The following is a 26,165-nucleotide window of genomic DNA, read 5'->3' on the forward strand; positions in this document are numbered from 1 at the left end:
CAATAACTTGCTCGTACTTAACATAAAATTCATAGCTAATTCATCGTAAATAGGATTAACAATAAATTTCATTATTTAGCTATATAATTTATTTTTCGATAAATCTTGTTTTGCATAGTAATTTTGACATATTCTCTTTTACCTGGCTACTAAAATTATTAAAGTTTGTGAAAAATATGATCATAATATTAACTATTTAAACTACCATCCTGTTTCAGTGAACTTATAAAAAGCGCTTTCAAGTATATCTTCTCAAAAATATTTTTGGAGAAACACTACTTTTTTTAGCTACTCAATAGCTTATGCAACTCGATCCCTAGCTTAAAAGTTTTGATCAAGCACTTTTTTTTTAAACGAACATTTTTTACCTCTTAAAATCCCAATTACAGAACTCTTAAAATTTGAATGATACCATAAAAAATTAGATGGAGGGAGTATTATATTTCTACGAGTACAATGATTTCATATATATAGAGAGAGTCAGATTTTTATACTAAACGTTGCTTAAGTATTTTGATGTATGGGGTGAAAAATGTAAATCTTTTTTAGCTCTGAGAGAAATTTAATTTGTTCGTTTTGTTTTAATTTGAATTAAGAAGTTTAACAAGTAATGAAGACTTTAAATTTTATTAAAACTTAAATTAAAGATATGTCAAATACATCTAAGTATCTTTTAATTTTATGATTCTTAAGATGCGAAGTTTGAATTAACGATTCACTAAAAGAGGAAAAAATTCATTCCTTTTGAAATGAACTAAAACAAAAAAAATATTTCCTTATATAATGTAAATTAATTAAATAAAAATATTTTTGATTAATATTTTGATCTAAAAATATTTTCGTCAATAGTTAATCTAAAACACTCCTATTATTACGTAATGAGTCAAAAATGTCATTTTCCCAAATAAGTATATTGTATTTGTTTAGTTTTAAACACATTTTTTTGGTAATAATAATTCTTCTATTAGCAAATACTTATCCTTCTTCTATTCGAAAAAGATTAAAAAATACAAATACATTCTATTTTGTTAGTGTTTTAAATTGTTATAGAAACAAAATTAATGATGAGATTATTATGATATTTTAATATAAAATCCATTTTATCAATCAAACAAAGGTACATTTAGTATTCTATTTTGATTGATAAAATGAGAATAAGAAGTAAAATGCCTCCTTATTTCTTAGTTGGAGTAAATCTAAAGGAAAAAACAAACAAGAATAAAAATTCTTACTGAGTAAATTTTTATTAGGAATAAAATGTATTTAACAAGAAAAGAAATAATATATTTATTATGAAAAAGATATTTTCGACCATTAAGTAATAATAGGTTATAACGACCCCCTTAGTCGTTTTATGAATTTTACTCATTTATCTAAACTTAATTATTTTAGTAGTTTTTATAAATAATTTATGACTTATAGAAATGAGTGCTATAAATTTTAAAATAAATTAATAGTTAATTAAGTTTTACGAAATAATAGAAGAAAAATAAATGTACTTAATTTTAAGAAAAATATAATAATAATAATAATAATAATAATAAAATAATAATAACTAATTAAAAAAACAAAGGGCTAAGCCCAATTGAAAAGGGAAAAAAAGGGTTAAAGCTGCTGTTGTTGTTGGCAACAGCAGTCACGCATAAATTTTTTTTTTTATAAAAAGAACATATCACGCAGTGTAACAAGAGAAAAAAACGGAAGAAGAAGAGAGGCAACATTGCATCGTTAAAGAGGAACCATGTGTTTAAATCAGGTAAGAAAATCGATCTTCTATAACTGGATTGAATTGTTTTGTACAATTATTTATGAAATCATTAACACCAAAGGGTTAAATTGTAAAGTGCTTTATCAATTGATTTTAAATTTGGTTAAGATTGTATTTTTTTTTAATTTGTGGATTAATGTATAACTAAGGCGTTTAGTGGGTGAGGAATAAGGAAGTTATAATTTTGGATTGAAATACAGGAATAATTCAAGCTTTTACTTTATTATATGTATGTTCCTAAGGAGTTATTGTTGTGATTGCACATAGTGAATAATGTGATATCCTTACCAAAATTAAAGCTTTATATGCCATAAGTATGCATAATGGTTATGGGTTTGGTTTAGTTTCACAATTTTCTTATAGTTATCAAGTAATAATTCAAGTTTTGTTATAATGAGATAGGTAATTAAATATTAAGGGCATTGTATTATATGAATGTCATTAGATTTATGATATAGGAGAAGGGAAACGTAACCTTAGACTTGAAATTTGGAAAATATGAGGATTGACATCCTAATTGACATCAATATTACGAGCTTGATTACATATCTGAGTGAGTTTTTCTGTTTAGACTAGACCTATAGTAATTTGAGTTTTGTTGGGTTCGAAATCTTATTATGACTAATAATATGAATAGATTGCTTTGAGTTGGAAGTCCAACGAAAAAAGGAAGACTCAAGTCACGGAGTGATTGTTCGACTATTTGAGGCAAGTGGATTTCTAAACTCTTGTTAAGTGTATGAAATGCGTGTATTTCCTTGTGGTATATGTTTGAGAGTAATGGAATTGGTGATGGGTTGACTTGTCCACATTGATTAATTATAATGATGAAAAAAAAGGGGATAACAAACGACAATATGATTAATTGTTTATGTGAGATTTTGTTGAGAAAGGGTTGAAGGCTTGTTGAATCATTGTCGATGTGACTTCATGTTTGTGTGGTTGTGAACTATGCGATGTCATGAAAATGGTCATCTCCTCATTATTTGTGTGAATTTGTCATCCGCATTATTCTGAGGCATTGGTTGTGACAAGTGTTATGTGCATTGAGAAAGAATGAGTACTTAAGAGGATGTACCATTTCGAGGGACGTATCGCGCGCCGCGATGGATACTGTATTTTGAGGGACGTATCGCGCGCCGCGATGGTTACTGTTATCAAGGGTCGTGTCATGCGCCGCGACAGATGCATACACAGATATGTCCCCATGGGTCCCAGACTGAGAGACAGCGGGTGTGTATCACTAAGTCAGACATGCATCATTATACTTGACACTGCATTCCATTGCATTGCACATACTTATCATTAGTGAACTTGATATCGTGTTTTGCTGATCTTCTGATTGCCTTTCTGCGGAACTTATGATTGATCGATATTGAGCTTGTTATTGCGGATATGCAATTTGTTAAAGTGTTGTTGTTGAGGATATGTAATTTGTCTAAGTGTTGTTGTTGAACTACGTGCTATGTAAACTGTGAGCTGTTAGGTTGGGTTGATTTTACTGCAGGATGTAGTTGTGGAGGTTCGTTTGGGGGGTGGTAGGAGTACCTGTATTTCATCCCCTTAGCTTGTGTTTAGAGGTTTACTTGCTGAGTACCGTGTGATTTGGTACTCACCCCTTACTTCTATAAATTTTTGTAGGTTATGAGCCTGGATTTTTTGTTGTACTTGTCATTCTCTTCTTTTTCGAGGCTTCTTGGAGATTTGTGAGGTAGTTGTTTCCATGTCACCAGACTTTCTTCTCCATAATTATGATTTTGTTCTATTCTAGAAACAAGTTCATTTGAGACTTGAGCTTTCTTTTGAATCAATTATAATACTTTAGAGGCTTGTACACGTGACTACCAGGTTTTGGGGGTTTTATTAAGTTACTTATATTTTATTTCCGCACTTTATTGTAATGGTTGAGTTTTAGGCTAACTTGTCTTGGTGGGATAAGACGAGTGTCATCACGTCCATTTTTGGGTCGTGACAAAATGGTATCAGAGCCTCAGGTTCATAGGTCTTACGTGTGTACAAGACGAGTCTAACTAGAGTCTTGAGGATCTGTACGGAGACGTTTGCACTTATCTTTGAGAGGCTATAGTGACTTATAAGAAAAATCTTCACTTCTTGAATCTCAATCGTGCTTACTTGGTTTAGTTTTGACTATCATCGCTTCACTCCATTCACTCTCATTTATGTGATGATTTGTGCATAGTTTCTCATGTGAGTAGTTAGTGTGTTGTGTATAACTTGAATGTTAGACCTAATACTAAGGTGAACGTGATATACTTATGAAAAGAATGTAGTTCGATAATTGAAAGTGGATGAATTAAAATGATTGCAAGATAATGAACAATGTAAATTGAGAAAACACAGTTAGCAAAGTTGTCATAATATGTATGAGGTATTTTGATACGATCTTCTAGATAGGTATGATGTGTTTTAGTGGTGGATTTAACAGACTTCACAACATGGCACTAGTGGTATATGAAAATGGATAAGTTGATTTTTAAGTGTGAATAATAAATACCTAAAGAGTTATTAGTTGTATCATATGTTTAGATAATTAGATTTGGTGTTGAATTCAAGGTTTGAGAAACCAACTAGTTTGTTACTACGGATGCTTGAGCTAAGCGTAATTTATAAGGAAGCATTTAGTGGTGAATCTTCAGTACGATATTAATGTGTTGAGTTGAGAAGTGTATCTAGAGGGTTCTAAATGAGGATCAATAATTTCATCTTAAGGTCCAAGGAAATGGATAGATACCATAATGGCAAGCTTATGGGTAAATGAAGTCCCAGAGAGTATACTTGTGCGAAGGAAATTGAAAATCTTACTAAAAAGTGCATATGATATTGGGTTAGTCTTGTGAATTTTATTGGTAAAGTTGGTTTTGAGATGTCATGGCAATGACAAAGATTACTTTATGGTGATGGCAAGGGCTAAACGAGCATAATGATAGTAAGAGTTTGTGATGGATTGAGATTGGGATGAGCTATATGACAAAGATAATTTGTTAAATGGATTTTTGTATAGTAATGACAACTTGCGAGTATATAATGTTATGGTTTGCTATAGTTCGATGAGTAGCCTGGTTGCAAGTAAAGTTATAGGAGGTGTTGAAACACTGCTCGAATAGAATTTAAAAGAGCTAGAGTCATAATGAAAAGAATAAAAAAATTAGCTAATATAGTGTAGCCTTCGAAAAGAGGTGAGTGTAAGAATATTTTCTTTGATTGCAAGGGCTAAAGAGGTATATTCACATGGGTTGAGAATTGGATTTAGAGACACATGATTTCCTCCGTTTTACATTGGTCATGGTAATAGTGTCACAGATTTATCAAGATTGGTCGAAAAAAATCGAATAAGATTTGAGAAATGAGTGTATAGACGTTCAACTTGAGTGTGATGATAAGTTTATTCGTGGCTTTGAGTTTCGTAATGAGTATGATTGAATTTTTAGCGAAAGATATGATAAGATCAATGGAGAGGCGATCAATGATAAACTAAGATACGTGAATTCATAAAAATCTTAAAGGTATGAGCTAATAGTGATGGATATTGAGTTACACAACTGGATTCAAATTGAAGTTTTTCGTGGTGAGTTTAGGTTTTTGGTAGTGTGTTTTGTCAATGTATGAATTGGTAAGGTGAGAAATAATCAATCGCATTGAGTATGAAGCATTTGGAAGGACTTAAAAATTTCAAGTAGTAAAATTTGGTTACATTTGATTGTTAATACCCAAGGGGAGTTTCACATAATGTTATGGTTTAAAGGACAAGGTAAAAATTTTCATGGGTTGTTGGACAAAGAATAAGACTTGTAAGTGAATAAGCAAACAAAAAATAAAAAATTGGTGTATTGAAAAGTTCAAGGCATTTAAAATTTTTGTCATGAGAAGAATGTAAGAAGAGTGAAGGAATAAAGACCTCTTGTATAAGCCATTGATTTGTAGTTGAAGAATTTATTAATTTTTAATTATGAATTTACATATGATCGTGAGATATGAAGTAGTACAGACTTACTAGAAATTATCATCAACTTACTACATATAGGCTTGAACCGCAAGAAAAGCAAAGCTAGGGGTTTCGTTTTCAAAATTAAAGATAGACTCGTATACGTTTGTATTATATTTTTGAACAAAAAATAAAGAGAAATATATATATTTTTATAATATTAAGGTATTAGATAAAATATTAAACCACTGGTTTATAGAGATTTTTTATTATCTGGATTCGCGCGAACAAGTTTATTAGTTGGAATATAGAAGGAAAGAACAAAAGTCATAAATTCAAAATAAGGGATTAATGATTGAGTGGTTTGTAAAAGACTTCATCAATGTGATTCTTCATTTCCTCTGCAATTCTATATCCATCAGTTTGTGAATAAGTGAAATGAGCCCATTTGCTTGTCCTCCAAAATATATCTTTGCATAATTGAGGCAATTGGCTTCCCTTTTTTTGAACTAAAACCATTTTCAATAACTCTCTTCTATTCATTTCCAAGATTTCCTTTGTCTTCATTATAGCTTCTTCCTCAGACATACTTTTCATTAGTAATGTGACTAAAGTTATTGAGCCCTCCTTTTGTTCTTTCTGTAGCAAAACATGTGGGAATTAAACAATCCACCAATATTAATATATATGTGGAGTACTAAAAAAGACATGTACAATAATGGTAAAGTTTAATAGTTTGGGTTCAATTTATGTCTTTATAATAATAGTATAAATAATTTATTCAGAATTTAATAAAAACAGGACTTCAGAATCTATAAATTTAAAAATTCTAAATTAGCATCTGATCACTCAGTATTTTGTACCATAGGTATGATTGACACAAGTTGATTGTTTTTACAAGTGACTTTCGAAAAATATGTTTTTACAAGTGATATTTTACATTGATTAATGGGAGAAGGGTTTGATATACCCTTCAACTTTGTCATTTAGAGTTGATATACCCTTGTTATGGAAGTGGCTCATATATACCCCTACTTGTAAACAAATGGCTCACATATACCCTTTTCCTCTAACGGAAATGAAAAAAAATATAATTTTAATCTAACTTTTTTTTTTTTACAAAAATATAATCCCAGTAAATTCAATCTTCGTCAAACATATTCTTTTGACTTTTTTTGTTTCAATGACTAATTTAGAATTATTATTTTGATAATAAAATTTATTTATGTTACACTAATATTCTTGTAAAACTTGTTGTAGATGACCAAATTTTTTTCTTCGAATACAAAAATCAAATTACAATATGGACAAAAAATAGTTTAAATTTTTTTCTTTAAACTAAGGAAAAGAAAAAAAAATAGAATAAGAATAAGAAACTCAAATAATTATAATAAAAGAGGTCAAAAAATAATTTATGTATGAAAAAAATTAAAATATACCTTGAACTTTGATAGAAGGATCATATATACCCCTAAATAAATTTTTTTTAAAAAATAAAAGTAATAAATATAAATTTACAACTAATTTTCTTAACTTCGTTAAATGAATGGTATATATGAGCCATTTTGTAACGACAGGGGTATATGTGAGCCGTTTGTATAACGGTAAGGGCATATATAAGCCACTTTCATAACGAGGGATATATCAGCTCCAAATGGCAAAGTTGAAAGGTATATCAGACCCTTTTCCCTTCATTAATTGTCTCTTTTCTATCCTCCAACAATCTCGTTGTCTTTACTCCACTTCTAACCATCATCCCCACCATCCTACAGGCCCCAACAAATTTATCTAAATTATATACAAATATTTTTTAGATAATATTATATATTTAATATAAAAAATAAGAAATTGCATTTTTCATACCCAACACACCCTATATATACAATTGATAAGTTCTATTTTATTATGTAAATATAATTATATGATGATGCTTATCCAATATCACATGATGAAAATTAATATTAAAAGAATACAAGAGTTGTTACCTTGGAATCTTGTAAATCATTAAGGATTCGCATCACTCTACCGCTACAATTCCATAGGCCACATATTTCATCACTTTCTAATAGATCTTTGGATATTTTTATTCCAAGAAAATATTGTGTTGTGAGAGGAATCAATTTTGCACAAAATGTTATAGAAGTAACATACAAATACTCTTCTATGCTTGGTATTGTCTTGCCAGAACACCACTCTACTTGTTCCATCAACATCAACTTCATCATTTCAAGCCACTACAAAAATTGTACGATGATAAGACACGACGCTTAGAGAAAATAAATTTGAAAATAGTTTTTCTGATTCAATTTGTTTGTCTCAATTAGCTAGGTAGATAATTTTGTTGTTTATCATGAATTTCTAAGATATTTAGAACAATTTTTTTGAAAAACTTGATAAGAAACAACATAATTTAAAGAGTATTTTCAAAATTAGAAGAGAAAATAAAATCAGAAACATACAAAATATTTTTCTTAAGAAGAAAATCAAGCACACTGAATGCACAGTGTCACCGGTGTAGCGTTACCTACAATCACAGTGTCAACGAGCTACTCAACTACAGAAAAGTACACTTCAAATACTATATTTAGTAGTAGTAGTGGTAGAAGTCTAAAAATTGTGTCTCTTAATCTCTGTATTTATAGACAACAAATGGTATTGTGAAAAGATTCTTATTATGCGTTACCAGAAAGGTCACAAACCTTCGAAAAAATCAAAATCTTTCGAAAATGTCACAATCTTTAATAAAAGTCACAATCAACCCTCCATAAAAATAATTTTTCATAAAAGTCACAAGTATTTATAAAAGTTGCAACTCTATATTTTTCATTCACACATTTTAAAACTTAACAAATTTAAGACAATAAAAAAGTTTTTTTAACTTTTGTGCTGTTAAATTAAAGATATGCTTATTATATGTCACATGGAATGTTGAAGTTAAATAGTACCAAATTAAAAAAAAAAGATATTATTTTTTAAACAGACTTAAAAGAAAATAAAAAAATAATTTGATTCTTGTTACCATAATTTAAAAATATGATTAATGTAACAAAATATTGTTTAATATTATAATCTTTGAATGTGAAAATTAAAGACATGCCAAATTAGAAAAAAAAGATATTCTTTTTTAAATACACTAATAAGTATAAAAAATAAAATTAAAGAAGGAAGTCAGAGAATAATTCCCCTACCAAATTAATAAGGTGATTTTTGACAGATCGTCCTTGTTTAATTTCAGCAATTGTTGCAAGCTCCTCTATTGATTTGTAAAAAGTTGAAAAGAAAATTTTAACCTTCTCAGATTTATAACCTACACTTGCATAGTCATCCCACCTGTAAATAATAATCATTTAACACTTAATTTGTAAGATTAATTACCAAAAACATAAATAAGCTCTAAAAATGCTAATAAGTCAAACTAAGTCAGTTTGACGAGCTTATAAGTTTATAAGAAATACCTTTCTACTAATTCAATGATGTTGAGACATTCATCTTTAGATGCAAAACTCTCGAAATGATCATCGACAATAGTCAGGAGCATGGCGTATTTCGCGTTCATGAGACGAGCATCAGATAATTCAGGCTCGGGGATAATAGTAACACCAAATAAGTAACTAGCATGTATATATCGTTCTCCAAGTCCGAGTTGGTCCAATCTATAATCTTCAAACCACCTACATTCGTATACACAAAGATGTTTGATTTCACATGAAGTTTAAGAACGAAAAAAGAATTCATCGCTGATGGTGGTAGTTTTCTTACCTAAGAAGGTTAGGGCCACAATGAAGACGGATAAATAGGCATTAGGATTTGATTAGGTAAAAATGAGTTTTGAAATTTATGATATCAAACAAATTATAGTATCTGTGTAATTATAAATTATTTTATTAAAAGTAAAATAGAAATTTAAGTTAAATTGTCACTAAATATATATATATAAAAAATCATTTTTTAAACAGACAAAAAAAAAATATCATTATATATATACCGCTTGAGTTGTTGAAGTTCTTCTCGGTGTTGAGCTTGGCATAATTCATAGTCGTGTATTGAAAATGCTAACAAGTCCTTATTGTTAATATCGGGTGACCTAATAGAGAGAAAAACTTTAAAATAGAATTTGCACAACATAATATATAAATGCGTTTTTCAATTCTGCTTTAGCTGATATTAATGTCACTCAATTTTATGTGCACACATAAATTTAAATTTGTATAAAATTGAACAAATGAAATAATGTATCCTACAAGTTGATTTATATTATGTCATGTAGGACGCATAGTCAACCTTGATCGCAACTTGATTGGAATCTTGGATTGTGCTTGTTGTCTAGCCAGCCTATTTTTGCAGCTCTTGGATTTGTATTAATTGATTGCAAAAAACTTCAAACCTCACATCTAATGGGTTTGTCCACTTAATTTTGATCTAACCCGTCCAGTTAACACATCTAATCTCATATCTTATCCCGATATCTATAGACTACTTACTTATCCTTTTTTTTATATATATATAATATAAAGTTACAATAAATATATGATATGACACCAACTCAATAAATATATGACATATGTTAGTTATATATACACATTCTTATCATGAAATTATTGCTTAATACTCCATATATTCTTCCCTTAATTTATCACTTCACTACAATAATTTAACATTATTAAACGTATATACAAATTAAAAAAATGAATGTACAAGTGATAATGATAGACAATCATACCTATAAGCTGCTTTTAAGATTTTAAAATTGTTCTCTTCGTATGATTTTATATATCTTCTATTTTCTGCTAGATCAGATGTGGTATAAAACTTCCTCAAAGCAAGTTCCACCTAATATTTCCATGATTAGTAATAGAAGAAAATTATAGTTTCGATGTATAAAATATCTTGTATATACATATAATTAAAGAAAATATCGTACCTTAAGAAATGAGATTTACAATATTATAGTATTATTCTATAGAATTCAAGAAAGTATCGTACATGTAAGCCTTTAGTTTATATATATAAACTAGGGAAAAGGGTCTGATATACCCCTCAACTTTGTCATTTAAAGCTGATATACCCCTTGTTATGAAAGTGGCTCATTTATACCTCTACTTGTAAACAAATGACTCACATATACCCTTTTCCTCTAACGGAAATGAAAAAATAATAATTTTCAATCTAAATTTTTATTATTTTTTTCAAAAAAATATAATCCCATATGAGTAAATTTAATCCTCGTCAAACATATTTTTTTTGACTTTTTTTTGTTTCAATGACTAATTTAGAATTATTATTTTGATAATGAAATTTATTTATGTTTCACTAATATTCTTGTAAAACTTATTGTAGATGATCAAAAAAAATTTCGAATACGAAATTAAATTACAATACACACAAAAAATAGTTTAATTTTTTTTTCTTTAAACTAAGGAATGAAAGAAAAAAAATAAAATAAGAATAAGAAACTCAAATAATTATAATAAAAGAAGTCAAAAAATAATTTATGTATGAAAAAATTAAAATATAACTTAAACTTTTATAGAAGAATCATATATACCACTAAATAATTTATTTTAAAAAATTATAAGTAATAAATATAAATTTAAAACTAATTATTTAAAATTCCGTTAAATGAAGGGTATATGTGAGCCATTTTGTAACGGCAGGGGCATATGTGAGCCGTTTGTATAACGATAAAGGTATATATGAGCCACTTTTATAATGAGGGGTGTATCAGCTCCAAATGACAAATTTGAGGGATATATCAGACCCTTTTCCCTATAAACTATAGGATTCAAAAGTTATATCTTTACGTTCCCAAAACTTTATGTACGATATAAATTAAGATACACAAAATAAAATACCTCCTCTTTTGACATCCTATGTATGAAGCCATTGTTTAAGAGTTTTTGCTCCATAAAAGTTCTTGTCCAATTGTTAATTTTATCCAAAATGTCATCTTTCTCATGATCAATAGCCAATTGTGATGCTTTGTGGAGTTCAAGAATTTCAACATGACTTGTATATTTCCCACTTGTTGCAAAGAAATGTTCTTCATCCACAAATTCTTCTAGTTCATCTGCAAATTAATTGAATTCATTAAGGTAAACGTCAGAGTTTTTACTGATGATAACTCAGCTGATTAAATATTTTAGTTATTATCTCAAACTGTCATATGTTTTCTTGATTTCAATTTTTTTCTAACAACAAAATTGACTTTTTAAGAAAATAATTATTGACTCGAGTTTTTAGTAACAAACCTGAGGAGACATCATAGTAGCTCATCCTTAGAAGTCGAAAAGCCATAGCACAATGGGTGACATTTGAGAAAATTTCTTCATTCTTTTGTTGCCATAGCCTATAAATAATTGACATTATTATAATATACTATAGGATTAACAAAATCGTAAAGGTGAAACACCTAGAGATAGCCAATTATAAAATAAGATTTTGATTAACTAGATTTAATTTACCTGTATATTTCATCTAGAGCTTTCTTTATTTCTGATTTAAAATGCCGATGTACTCCAAAATTTTGAAGTGTATCAACCAAGCAAAGCAAAGAATGTATCTTTGTTGGATACATAGTGGGAACTATGAGAACATAATAGGCCAAAAAGAATGTTAGAAAGCAAAAAACAAAGATTTTTAATTATTAAGCCATTAAAATAAATACCGTTTATACTTACTGACATACGCGTGTCATAATCTTATCCATTGATCCGACATTTATTCAATGGATAAAATTGTGTCACGTGTCCCTATATTTAGTCCTCCGTTAGAATAAAGGGCATATATATGCTCTAGTTTCTGGACGATAGGGGCACCAATATCCCAAAAATATAAAGAAGGGTATATTCATACCATTTATAATAATACGGGGATATATTTTTCCTTTTTTCCAAAAAAAAAAAGAAAAGAAAAAAGAAGCTATACGTACCCCAATTTTTGTGTTGTTTCAAGATTGAATTAAGATATTGATAGCATTTTTGATCATGTTGATGATAAATCAAGGCAGCTGCAGTAGTGGCTGGTGAATCAAATAATGAACCATTTTGTCTTTGATGTAACTTTATCATTTCCTTCCAATCACATAATTCACCAACTCCTTCACCCATATATTCAACATTCCTTGTGAAATTATTTAAATATATATAGTCAGAATGTAAGTGTATAAAGGTGTGTTTGGTAAGAAGAAATATATTTTTTTAAAAAAATATAATGATCTTTTTTATCAGGTACGTACATAAGTGAAAAAATTATTTGTATATAATTTAAAAAATTATTATTTTCTCTAGTCAGACTTAACATTGATTGAAGCAGCTGTTGGAGAGAAGGCACCAGTCAGACCTTTCATTAAATAAAGAAGTCATTTTCTTCATTTATAAAAAAATATGTTTTTCTAGAAAATATACTTTCCAATCGAACTTGAAAAGAAATATGTACCTTTTAATTGTTGAATCTCTTTTGCATTTCACCAAATTTACAAGATGAAGATTCAAAGGCAAATTTAAATCTAATTTCTCTGCAGATTTGATCATACTAGAAAGTATAACTTCAAATCCTAAAGGTGAAATTTGATCCTTGTTATCCACTGCCCAACCATACGTTTCAATGAAGCCAAGACCTGAAAGAAAATGAAGGAACTCTTCAAGTAAAATATATATAGTCCAACAAAACTTATTATATATTGTATTGGCATAATTATATTTTTAGTTAATTATATATGCAGAGATATCAACAAATAAAGAATTTTATGGATAATTATAATTATTTTGTTATTTTACGGATAATTATGTATATATACTTTCACGAGGGAGTACTAGTTGTCACTTTTACTCTTTCTCTATTAAATTGAGATCAATATTAAATAATGATAATTTAATTTAATAAATATCTTCTTAAAAGACATGGTGAAATAAACGGAACAAATAAAAATGAACTGAAGAAATAACATAATAGTGTGTTTTAACCTCTTTTGATTTGCTCATCTCCAACTCTCCATTTGGTTAGTGCAAGCAAACATGCAAGAGTGGAAGAAAGTGAGTCCTTTAGAAGCAATGGATGGGTAGGGTTTAGTCCCCAAGATCCATCTTCTCTTTGATTTTCAATAATCCAATCCAAACATTGTGGAAAACATGGCTCATTTAGTGAATGTCTTGAAGGGACCATAGCTACCCATGCTGTGTCATAGGAAGAAGGAGATAACTCTAATTTCCCAAAACTTTCCCTTATTCTATCCCTTGCATCTTCGAAAACATTCTGCAATGAGAAATATATTCAGTGTAATTTTACGAGTAAGATTTGAAAAAAATTTAGTGTGTATGATCGACTTGATCACCTCTAGTTTGTGAAATAGGGGGGCTGATTCTGATAGACTGTCAGATCAAATTAAAGTAGTTCGAATAAAATAAAACAATAGAAGAAAAGAAGTCTAAGACAAAATGATGTTAAAAGAATGACAAAGTGTAATTAAAAAGAAATAGATACTATGACAAAATAATATGTTGAATGCCTTGAATTGGGCCCTTAATTTTCTGTTGATTCTGTATGTTGGGCCCAAGCCTGTTAGGGCGTAGCTTAGCACTATATATAGACGCTATGGCAAACCCTATTCTGTAATTCTGTTTTTGCCTCTCCATAATAAAACTGCTCCCTCTCTTCCCGTGGACGTAGCCAATTTATTGGTGAACCACGTAAATCTGTTGTCTTATTTTTCGCGTTTATATTTTCTCGTATTATCTCAAATTCCGCACAACAAATTGGTATCAGAGCCTCTCGGTTAATCGGTGTTCTTGGAGAATTCGAGATGTCTGCTTTGAACGTGAAAATCGACAAATTCACAGGGAGGAACAGTTTCAGTTTATGGCAGATCAAGATGCGGGCTTTGTTGAAACAGCAAGGCTTCTGGGCGCCGTTGTCGAAAGACAAGAACGCCGTCGTTACTCCTGAGATGGCGATTCTGGAGGAAAAGGCGCACTCGACGATCATGCTGTGTCTCGCGGATGACGTCATCACGGAGGTCTCGGATGAAGAGACTGCTGCTGGTCTGTGGTTGAAGCTGGAGAGTTTGTACATGACAAAATCTCTAACCAACAAGCTGCTTCTGAAACAACGTCTATTCGGTTTACGAATGGCTGAAGGTACACAACTCAGGGAACACTTAGAGCAATTGAATACTTTGCTATTAGAATTGCGTAATATCGATGTGAAGATCGAGGATGAAGATGCTGCCCTGATTCTGTTAGTATCTCTCCCAATGTCGTTTGAGAATTTTGTTCAATCGTTCATTGTTGGGAAAGATACTGTGTCACTGGAAGAAGTCAGATCGGCCCTTCATAGCAGGGAATTACGGCATAAGGCTAACGGCACAAGTACGGACATACAGCCTTCCGGTCTGTTCACCAGTAGCGGAAAGGGAAGGAAAAACGGCGGAAAGAAAAATAAGCCGATGTCGAAGGGTGCAAAGCCGGATGATGTTTGTAATTACTGCAAGGAGAAGGGACATTGGAAATTTGATTGTCCGAAGAAGAAGAAGCAATCGGAAAAACAATCAGTGTCTGCTGCTGTTGCTGAAGAAGACACCAATTCTGAAGAAGATATTGCCCTAGTTGCGGATGAGCACACTCATCATTCAGATGTGTGGGTTCTCGATTCTGGGGCATCCTATCACATCTGTCCTAGGAGAGAGTGGTTCACGACTTATGAGCAGGTAGACGGAGGCAGCATCTCGATGGCCAACAGTTCTGTCTGCAAGGTGGTTGGGACAGGCTCGATCAAGATAAGGACACATGACGGTAGCTTCTGCACATTGAACGAGGTCAGGCACGTTCCATTGATGACGAAAAATCTGATATCTCTCAGTCTTTTGGACAGCAAGGGATTCAGCTGGTCGGGAAAAGATGGAGTCTTGCGGGTCTGGAAGGGTTCAAATTTGATTCTGAAAGGTGTCATGCGTGGTACTTTGTATTTTCTACAAGGTTCCACGGTTACAGGTTCAGCCCATGTTGCATCGTCAGAATTTCACCAGAAGGATATGACTAAGTTATGGCACATGAGACTTGGTCATATGGGTGAAAGAGGGATGCAAATTCTGTCAAAGGAGGATTTACTTGCTGGTCATAAGGTTAAGAGCCTAGAGTTTTGTGAACATTGTGTTTTTGGAAAACTACATCGCAACAAGTTTCCAAAGGCCATTCATAGAACAAAAGGCACACTTGATTATATCCATTCTGATTGCTGGGGTCCATGCCGTGTTGAGTCTTTGGGAGGCTGCAGATTTTTTGTGTCCATTATTGATGACTACTCAAGGATGACTTGGGTGTACATGATGAAGCATAAAAGTGAAGCCTTCCAGAAGTTCAAGGAGTGGAAAATTTTGATGGAAAATCAAACAGGGAAGAAGATCAAGAGGTTGCGAACTGATAATGGGCTGGAATTCTGTTGGTCTGAATTTGATCAATTCTGTAAGGATGAAGGGATTGCTCGACATCGTACAGTCAGAAATACACCACAGCAGAACGGTGTAGCTGAGCGGATGAATCAAACACTTCTGGAGAGAGCAAGGTGCATGCTCTCTAATGCTGGGCTAGATAGAAGATTCTGGGCAGAAGCGGTTAGTACAGCTTGCTACTTGATTAACCGCGGACCACATACAGGCATACAGTGCAAGACACTTATGGAGATGTGGTCAGGAAAAGCTGCTGATTATTCAAATCTGAAAGCTTTTGGTTGTACGGCTTACTATCACGTCAGTGAAGGTAAGTTAGAACCAAGAGCTAAAAAGGGAGTATTTGTGGGCTACGGAGATGGAGTGAAAGGTTTCAGAATCTGGTCTCCAGCAGAAAAGAGGGTTATTATGAGCAGGAACGTTGTCTTTGATGAAAGTTCTCTGCTTAGAACCATTGTGAAGCCTACAACTACGTCAGAAACTGGGAGTCTTGACAAACAGGTGGAGTTTCAAGTCATTCAGAACGAGAGCGATTTAAAGGAACCTGAAGAGGAGGATCAAGAGCCACAGACAGAAACTGATATTCCAGAATCTATGCCATCAGATATCCATCAGAGTATAGCTCAAGATCGGCCAAGGAGGGTTGGAGTTCGGCCACCTACGAGGTATGGTTTTGAGGACATGGTGGGTTATGCACTGCAGGTTGCTGAAGAGGTAGATATATCTGAGCCGTCTACTTACAAAGAAGCCATTTTAAGTTCTGATTCTGAAAAATGGTTTGCCGCTATGGGAGATGAGATGGAGTCCCTACACAAGAATCAGACATGGGATCTGGTCATACAGCCTTCGGAGAGAAAGATTATTACTTGCAAATGGGTTTTCAAGAAGAAGGAAGGGATATCACCAGCAGAAGGAGTCAAGTATAAAGCCAGGGTTGTTGCCAGAGGTTTCAACCAAAGAGAGGGAGTGGACTACAATGAGATCTTCTCACCAGTGGTCAGACATACTTCCATCCGAGTGTTACTAGCGATAGTTGCACATCAGAATCTGGAGCTTGAACAACTTGATGTGAAGACAGCGTTTCTACATGGAGAGTTGGAGGAAGAGATATACATGACTCAGCCGGATGGTTTCCAAGTTCCAGGGAAGGAAAATCACGTCTGCAAGTTGAAGAAGTCTTTATATGGACTTAAGCAGTCTCCAAGGCAGTGGTATAAAAGGTTTGACAGCTATATGGTGAAGTTGGGCTATACTCGGAGCTCATATGATTGTTGTGTCTACTACAATAGGCTCAATGATGATTCATTCATCTATCTGGTGCTTTATGTAGATGATATGTTGATAGCTGCAAAGAAGAAGTATGACATTCAGAAGCTGAAGGGTTTACTTAGTGCTGAGTTTGAGATGAAGGATCTGGGAGCCGCTCGGAAGATTTTAGGGATGGAGATCATTAGAGACAGAGAGAGAAGGAAACTTTTCTTGTCACAGAGAAGCTACATTCAGAAGGTCTTGGCGAGGTTTGGCATGTCTTCATCTAAGCCCATTGATACCCCCAGTGCTGCCAATATCCATCTCACTGCCATGTTCGCTCCACAGTCAGAAGAAGAGAAGAAGTATATGTCACGAGTCCCTTATGCCAGTGCCGTAGGAAGTTTGATGTATGCTATGGTCTGTACAAGGCCAGATTTAGCACATGCAGTCAGTGTAGTGAGCAGATTCATGGGACAACCAGGGAGAGAACATTGGCAGGCTGTGAAGAGAATTTTCCGGTACCTTAGAGGTACATCTGACGTTGGTCTCATTTATGGAGGTGATACTCAGTGCTTGGTTACTGGCTATTCTGATTCAGACTATGCTGGAGATGTTGACACAAGAAGATCGATGACTGGCTATGTGTTTACCCTTGGAGGATCTGTCGTCAGTTGGAAGGCAACTTTGCAACCTACAGTGACTTTGTCTACTACGGAAGCGGAGTACATGGCCTTGACAGAGGCTGCAAAAGAAGGGATTTGGTTGAAAGGGCTGGTTAGTGATCTTGGTCTGCATCATGATCAGGCTACGGTGTATTGTGACAGTTTGAGCGCAATTTGTCTAGCCAAGGATCAAGTCCATCATGAGAGAACCAAGCATATCGACGTAAGGTATCATTTTCTGAGAAGTGAGAAGAGAATCAAGGTGAAGAAAGTAGGAACTGCTGATAATCCTGCTGATATGTTCACAAAGCCGGTTCCACAGAGCAAGTTTCAACACTGTTTGGACTTGCTCAACATCAGAAGCTGTTAATTGCCCTGCGGGGCAACTCTGAGGAAGAGGGGGAGGCCTGGCACTATCATAGTGCGTCTGAAGAATCTGTTTGGAGAATTCAAGTCAAGGTGGAGATTTGTTGAATGCCTTGAATTGGGCCCTTAATTTTCTGTTGATTCTGTATGTTGGGCCCAAGCCTGTTAGGGCGTAGCTTAGCACTATATATAGACGCTATGGCAAACCCTATTCTGTAATTCTGTTTTTGCCTCTCCATAATAAAACTGCTCCCTCTCTTCCCGTGGACGTAGCCAATTTATTGGTGAACCACGTAAATCTGTTGTCTTATTTTTCGCGTTTATATTTTCTCGTATTATCTCAAATTCCGCACAACATAATATGATAATGAAAGCGCAAGAAATACTATGAAATAACAATAATCTCCTCAATAATTAATGCTTTAATACTAAACTTTTTCATGAGTGTCTTTATTCATATCAAATAGTTTTTGTCTTAGATTTCATATTTGTTAAAAAGAATAAATAATAAATTTCAAACAAATACATAAAGTTAAAATCATGGATCAGTTTCTGAAAGACGCCCGAAGCAACTTAATTACCATTGATGAAGTGGTACTGTGGCTGCATCTTACTCTACATGATCTCTGGAAAATTGCATCTGTTTTCAACAATGATACAAAGAAAAAGAAAAAAGGTAAATTAAAGTCAATTAGGGCATTGTGTCACAAAATATAATTAAATTTGACATATGTAAATGCTACTTCTTGCAATGATAAAAAATATGTGTCTTACTGGATGAAATTGTTTTCCCATTGCCTAGCTTAGGATGAGAAAGGGTTATGATTGTGCTTCTATAGCCAACTATCATCCTTGAATATTATGTGTTGTTTTGGGGAGTGGAGGGGTCAAAAAATGAAGAAATTTCTCCTCTTTTGTGTTTGTCTTTGATTTTGTTTCCTTTTTATAAATAAATCTTTAGCGGAGAGAAATGTTGAAAACATTTCTAATTGAATTTAATGCAAATTATTAATTTCGTCACTCAATTATTGATAGTCTTAAAAATAAGGAAAAAAAAGTATAAAATAGCAAATTATTGATTCAAATTAAACATTTGTCTTTCGTCACTCTCCATTTCTCGCTAGCATTCTCTCCATCGCCTCTTTCACTTTATACAAACACAAATGTACAAATTACGTTTGTGTTTGTATAAAGTGAAAGAAAACTGTATATATACATATTACATATCTTCTAATTTTGTTCGCCTATCCAGAATCTCGCTCGCAGACTTCCCTGATCTTACCCGCCACTCTCGCTCACCTCTCTAACTTTATACAAATACAAATCTATAAATTGTGTTTGTATAAAGCAAGAGAAAATTGCATATACAAATATAAATAAACATATTTTCGTCCTATACACTTATAATTATATAAATACATATCTTCCTCTGCCCAGTTTTCATTTGTCATCTCTTGTTCTCGCTTTATACAAACAGAGATTATATAATTGCTCGCTTTATACAAACAGAGATTATACGATTCATTCTTTTGTATACGTATATCAAAATATACATATTAATAGCCATAGCAAACATAAAGTTTGCTATCAAGTGCAATTATACAAACTATAATTATTAACATACAAATATGATTTTTATGTTTGTTAAACCTAAAATTTACTCTAAAAAATCGTTTAATTGACTAATTGAACTTAAAATACACTCCAGTCTGCCACATGACATATCAAGAGGTCTCAAACTCTTGTAGGAACGTGAGACTCTTAATAAAATGTCAAAAGAAGTGTTCAAAACACCCCTAAAGTTGGCGAGAATTTGGGATTTGTATATCACTGATGTGGCAAGATCAAGGGTGTATATGTTTAAGTTCAATTCGTTAAGTAGAGAGTAGTTTTAATGTTGTCAATAATTCAGAGACAAACCTATTAATTCACACCAAATATAGTGAGTTTGAAATTTGACTTTCGTTTAGCCTATGAGCAAACCTTTAAAGTTAATTCAAAATTAAAAGTTGTTGATTTTTAATCATGTTTATGAATCAAACGTGATCAAAAGGTCAAAATCAACTGTCTCCCAAATAATTTTTATAAACTCGAGATGATTTGAAATTCTTTTCAGCCAATAGTTATATTTTCCAATGTCATGTTATTAAAAACTTGAGGCTAATTCCATCCTGTAATTTATGACTATAGTTATAGTTATCTTAGACCCTTAGCTGCGCTATAGTCAGACTTGATACTATTAAAAAGTGTGCGATTCTGATTTTTCAGATATGACGATTTGAGAAAATTGATAATCTAGAAGGCTATATCATGAAAAAATTGTAAGAATGATTGAAAGATAATAAGAATATTTTGAAATATCTCAACCCTACCACAAAGTTTTACCAACCTATTTTCTTTTATATAGATATGAGCTATATGACACATGGAAAATACAATTATAGCAAGTAGTTAGCGGTGAATTAATATTGAATTTTAAAGGGAATAATCAATGGACGATATCACTCTTTCAATTAAATAAAGGGATAATTGTATAAAATGACAAACTAATAAAATAAAATAAATATAGTAGCTATCGTTTGATTTATTTGTGTTCTATAGCAAATTGTGTGTTAGTTCCTCTCTCCCTCATATTCTCGCTCGCCACTCTCCCTCTCTCACTCGATTCCTTCACCCGTCTCTCTCGCTTTATACAATAGAATTGTGTAAATTCTGTTTCTAATTGTATAAAGCGAGAGAAAAATTGTATATACAAATGCAAATTCATAAATCTCCGTCTTATACACTTATAATTATACAATAAAAGTACTTCACTGCCCAAGTCTCTTTTTTCTTTCTCTCTTTCTCATTTTATACAAATTCAAATTGTATATAATTTTTCTCTTTCTCGTTTTATACAACTAGATTCAATTGTATATTCCCTGTTCAAGTCTTTTTTGCCTTTCTCCCTTTCTCGTTTTATATAAATTCAAATTGTATATAATCGTCCTACACACTTATAATTATGCAAATACAAATCTTCCTTTGCCCAATTTTCATTTGTCTTCTCTCGTTCTCGCTTTATACAAACAAAGATTATACAATTGCTCGCTTTATACTAACAGAGATTTTACAATTCATTCTTTTGTATATGTATATCAAAATATACATATTAATAGCCATAGCAAACATAAAGTTTGCTATCAAGCGCAATTATACCAACTATAATTATTACATACAAATATGATTTTTATGTTTGTTAAACCTAAAATTTACTCTAAAAAAATCGTTTAGTTGACTAACTGAACTTAAAATACATTCCAGTCTGCCACATGCATATCAAGTGGTCTCAAACTCTTGTAAAACGTGAGACTCATAATAAAATGTCAAAAGAAGTGTTAAAAACACCCCTAAAGTTGACGAGAATTTGGGATTGTATATCACTGATGTGGCAAGATCAAGGGTATATATGTTTAAGTTCAATTTGTCAAGTAGAGAGTAGTTTTAATGTTGTCAATAATTCGGAGTCAAACCTATTATTCACACCAAATATAAAGGTATTTTAAATATTTTTCTCTTTATATTATAATATGGAAAGAGCTAAATGAACAAAAAAATTGACTAGAAAATTAAAAAAAAAATTATAATATTTTTTTATTTTATAATAAACTGATTTTTTTTTTCCATTTTATAATTAAAAGAAATTAAAATTAAAATAACATAAAAAATATCGTTGTGTCCATATTTTTTGGCCAAAAAGATTTTTCCTTATAATATCTCACTTTGGTGTAACGTTGATGTGTAATTAAATGTAAAAATGCACGTTTTGGCCTATTAGCAAACCTTTAAAGTCAATTCAAAATTAAAAGTTGTTGATTTTTAATCATGTTTATGAATCAAACGTGATCAAAAGGTCAAAATCAACTGTCTCTCAAATAATTTTTATAAAATCGAGATGATTTGAAATTTTTTTCATTCAATAGTTGTATTTTCCAATGTCATGTTATTAAAAACTTGAGGCTAATTCCATTCTGTAATTTATGACTATAGTTATAGTTATCTTAGACCCTTAGTTGCGCTATAGTCAAACTTGATAAATATTAAAAAGTATGTCACTCTGATTTTCACATATGACGATTTGAGAAAATTGATGATCTCGAAAGCTATGTCACGAATAAATTGTAAGAATAATTGAAAGATAATAAGAATATTTTGAAATATCTCAATCCTACCACAAGTTTTACCAACCTATTTTTCTTTATATAGATATGAGCTATATGACACATGGAAAATACAATTGTTGTAAGTAGTTAGGGGTGAACTAATATCGATATCTTTTTTACTTTTTTTTCTTTTATCACTAAAAGTGCATTCATTGTAGACTAAAACACATTAAATAGAGTTTTATATCCTTTCCTCATACATGGTCCCTCATTTTCTTCTTATAAAAACAATTGGATTATAATATATGTTATTTTATAATATTTATGCATAAGATATCATATTTTGCTCATTATATCCTTATTGATTAATTAATTAATCTTAAAAATATATTTACTTTAACTAATCTTGAAAATCTATAACTAATTAAATAAGGCTATAGAAATAAAATTATCTAATTTCCTGTTGCAAGTACAAATGGAAAAAGTGACTTATAATATGGGACGGGGGGAGTAATTGATAATTTCTGTCTAATACACCTTGACCAGAGAGATGTCAAGGTGCGTGATACAGAATTATATAGGCCGATGAAGACGGATCAAAAGAAAAAAAACTGATAGATATTTATGTTGATAAGATTTTAAATAAAGGTTGCATCTGACATTTTAGATAAATAAGTAAAGTGAAAGAGCATTATTAAGTGAAAGGTGTATTCGTTCTTTATTGGTATTATCAGTTATTTAGGAGATAATTGATTTAGCAATTTTTAGTCTTTATCTATTTGATACATACTTTATAAAACATAACACAAATTCATAACTTACACTTTTGAACTTGGTGATGGCGTAGTTCGGGGGTGTTAAATGGTGGGTTGGGTTGAAATTGGAAATATTATAATGGGTTTGAATAGAAATTGGGTTGGGTTAGACCCGCCCAAATTTACTTTGAACTCAAATGAGCTAAAAATAGGTTGGGCCTTGACCCGCCCAATTTGATCCGATTAATCTTAGTTATTTAACATATTGATATTTAACTTTTATAATCACATTTTGAAGCTCCGTTCAAGAATTTTTTGTTAAAAAAAGTAACAAATGGATAGATAAATCATAAAAAAGGCAACAAATCGATAATAATTTATATTGTAAATATAGGAACATATCTTAATACTAAGTTCTAAAACAGGTTGAAATTGGAGATTGAATTAGGCTTAATTGAGAATTCTCTTCAAATAGGTTAAGCTTGAATAGGTCGAGATTGAACCCAATTCAAATTATCTTGAGCCCAACCCTTAAAATTCTGAGCGAATTGGGCATGTTACCATGTTTGGGTTCATTTTTAACGCCCCTAGCGTAGTCGAAAGAAGTCAATCCATGAGGTTTGTAAAACAAATGCGAATAATTTACTCTACCATTGAGCTTGTTAGTCATATGGTGTAGCAATGGTAGATTATCGAAAAAATATTTTAATTATGCTTCATAGTTATAATTTGTTAATTACAATTAGTAGCTACATGTTATATGGAGGAGAGTGGCGAGCGAGATTGGGAGAGGAAAGAGAGAAGTGAGAGAGACAAAGCAGAGAGTGGGAGAGAGGCGAACTGCATATGCATATTTGTCAAAATAATTGTATATATGTAACTGGTATACATACGTATTCGTATATCTGGTGAGTGAGGAGAGGAAAGAGAGAAGCGAGCGAGATTGGAAAAGGAAAGAGAGAGCCGAGCGAGAGAGGACAATAATTTATGTAATTCGCATCTCATTTGTATAATTAATTTTGTTCGAAATGCGGTTCAATATAATTTTTTAACCATAAGCATAAACAACCCTAATAGAACTATTGATCAATATAGAACTATTGATCTATTGATCAAAAGAGTCATACCATAATTCTATTTAAACACCACCTCCCTTGTTTCACTTCACAATAAAATAAATTTGAGTAATAAAGCATGAGTTCTTTGGTTCTTCAATGTTGGAAATTATCATCTCCATCTCTGATTTTACAACAAAATACATCAATATCCATGGGTGCATTCAAAGGTTAATTACTTATGGGAATTATTTAATTTTGTTCATACCTTATATACGTACACATGAAAAAATTGACTATTAATATTGTAGGTATTCATAAACTTCAAATCCCAAATTCGCCTATGACAGTGTCTGCTCGTGGACTCAACAAGATTTCATGCTCACTCAGCTTACAAACCGAAAAGCTTTGTTATGAGGATAATGATAATGATCTTGATGAAGAACTTATGCCTAAACACATTGCTTTGATAATGGATGGTAATAGGAGATGGGCAAAGGATAAGGGTTTAGAAGTATACGAAGGTCACAAACATATTATTCCAAAATTAAAAGAGATTTGTGACATTTCTTCTAAATTGGGAATACAAATTATCACTGCTTTTGCATTCTCTACTGAAAATTGGAAACGATCCAAGGTATTTGCTTTCGTACATTTTACATTCTCTGTCCCAATTTATGTGGTGTTCATAATCGTATTTTAATTTTCAGACTCAGATATTTTCCTGCATGTTCTTCATGTTTTTAAAAAAATTATGACTTGTTCTTTTAAGATATGTATAGTTTAAATAAAGTGGATTTAGCTAGGAACTTTATCAATAACTTGCTCGTACTTAACATAAAATTCATAGCTAATTCATCGTAAATAGGATTAACAATAAATTTCATTATTTAGCTATATAATTTATTTTTCGATAAATCTTGTTTTGCATAGTAATTTTGACATATTCTCTTTTACCTGGCTACTAAAATTATTAAAGTTTGTGAAAAATATGATCACAATATTAACTATTTAAACTACCATCCTGTTTCAGTGAACTTATAAAAAGCGCTTTCAAGTATATCTTCTCAAAAATATTTTTGGAGAAACACTACTTTTTTTAGCTACTCAATAGCTTATGCAACTCGATCCATAGCTTAAAAGTTTTGATCAAGCACTTTTTTTTTAAACGAACATTTTTTACCTCTTAAAATCCCAATTACAGAACTCTTAAAATTTGAATGATACCATAAAAAATGAGATGGAGGGAGTATTATATTTCTACGAGTACAATGATTTCATATATATAGAGAGAGTCAGATTTTTATACTAAACGTTGCTTAAGTATTTTGATGTATGGGGTGAAAAATGTAAATCTTTTTTAGCTCTGAGAGAAATTTAATTTGTTCGTTTTGTTTTAATTTGAATTAAGAAGTTTAACAAGTAATGAAGACTTTAAATTTTATTAAAATTTAAATTAAAGATATGTCAAATACATCTAAGTATCTTTTAATCTTATGATTCTTAAGGTGCGAAGTTTGAATTAACGATTCATTAAAAGAGGAAAAAAGTCATTCCTTTTTAATTGAACTAAAACAAAAAATAGGACAAATAAGTTGAGACGAATGAATATAATTTATTGAATTTCTATTTGTGTTTCTTTTGCTCAAGTATATATAACCATTTATTTTGGTGCAGGAGGAGGTTGATTTCTTGTTGCAAATGTTCGAAGAACTCTATGATGAGTTTTCGAGGTACTGAATTGTCTAAATTAAAATATAGGAAAAGGCTAAAAAATTTCCTTAT

The 26,165-nt window shown here is 31.5% G+C and overlaps 2 protein-coding genes and 1 long non-coding RNA gene across 3 annotated transcripts in view; 2 read left to right on the forward strand and 1 right to left on the reverse strand.

Annotated features, from left to right (window-relative positions):
- Window positions 1–26,165, forward strand: part of CPT1 (neryl diphosphate synthase 1) — a 28,316-nt gene that overhangs the window by 685 nt on the left and 1,466 nt on the right. Inside the window, 1 exon segment of the mRNA NM_001247704.1 lies at window positions 26,058–26,113. Within this exon segment, the coding sequence (NP_001234633.1) occupies window positions 26,058–26,113 (56 nt within the window).
- On the forward strand, window positions 1,679–2,682 carry LOC138337676 (uncharacterized). The gene is made up of 2 exons (XR_011211076.1): window positions 1,679–1,756; window positions 2,406–2,682. It is a non-coding gene; the product is annotated as an uncharacterized lncRNA (long non-coding RNA).
- PHS1 (terpene synthase) lies at window positions 6,060–19,278 on the reverse strand. Its single transcript, NM_001247700.1, is given in 14 exon segments — window positions 6,060–6,350; window positions 7,697–7,945; window positions 8,900–9,041; window positions 9,167–9,382; window positions 9,697–9,795; window positions 10,432–10,541; window positions 11,564–11,778; window positions 11,960–12,057; window positions 12,173–12,293; window positions 12,640–12,830; window positions 13,146–13,326; window positions 13,673–13,961; window positions 19,010–19,068; window positions 19,203–19,278. Coding segments are annotated over 14 exon segments (2,337 nt in total).

This window comes from Solanum lycopersicum, chromosome 8 (genome assembly GCF_036512215.1).
Source record: "Solanum lycopersicum chromosome 8, SLM_r2.1".
Lineage (NCBI taxonomy): Eukaryota > Viridiplantae > Streptophyta > Magnoliopsida > Solanales > Solanaceae > Solanum > Solanum lycopersicum.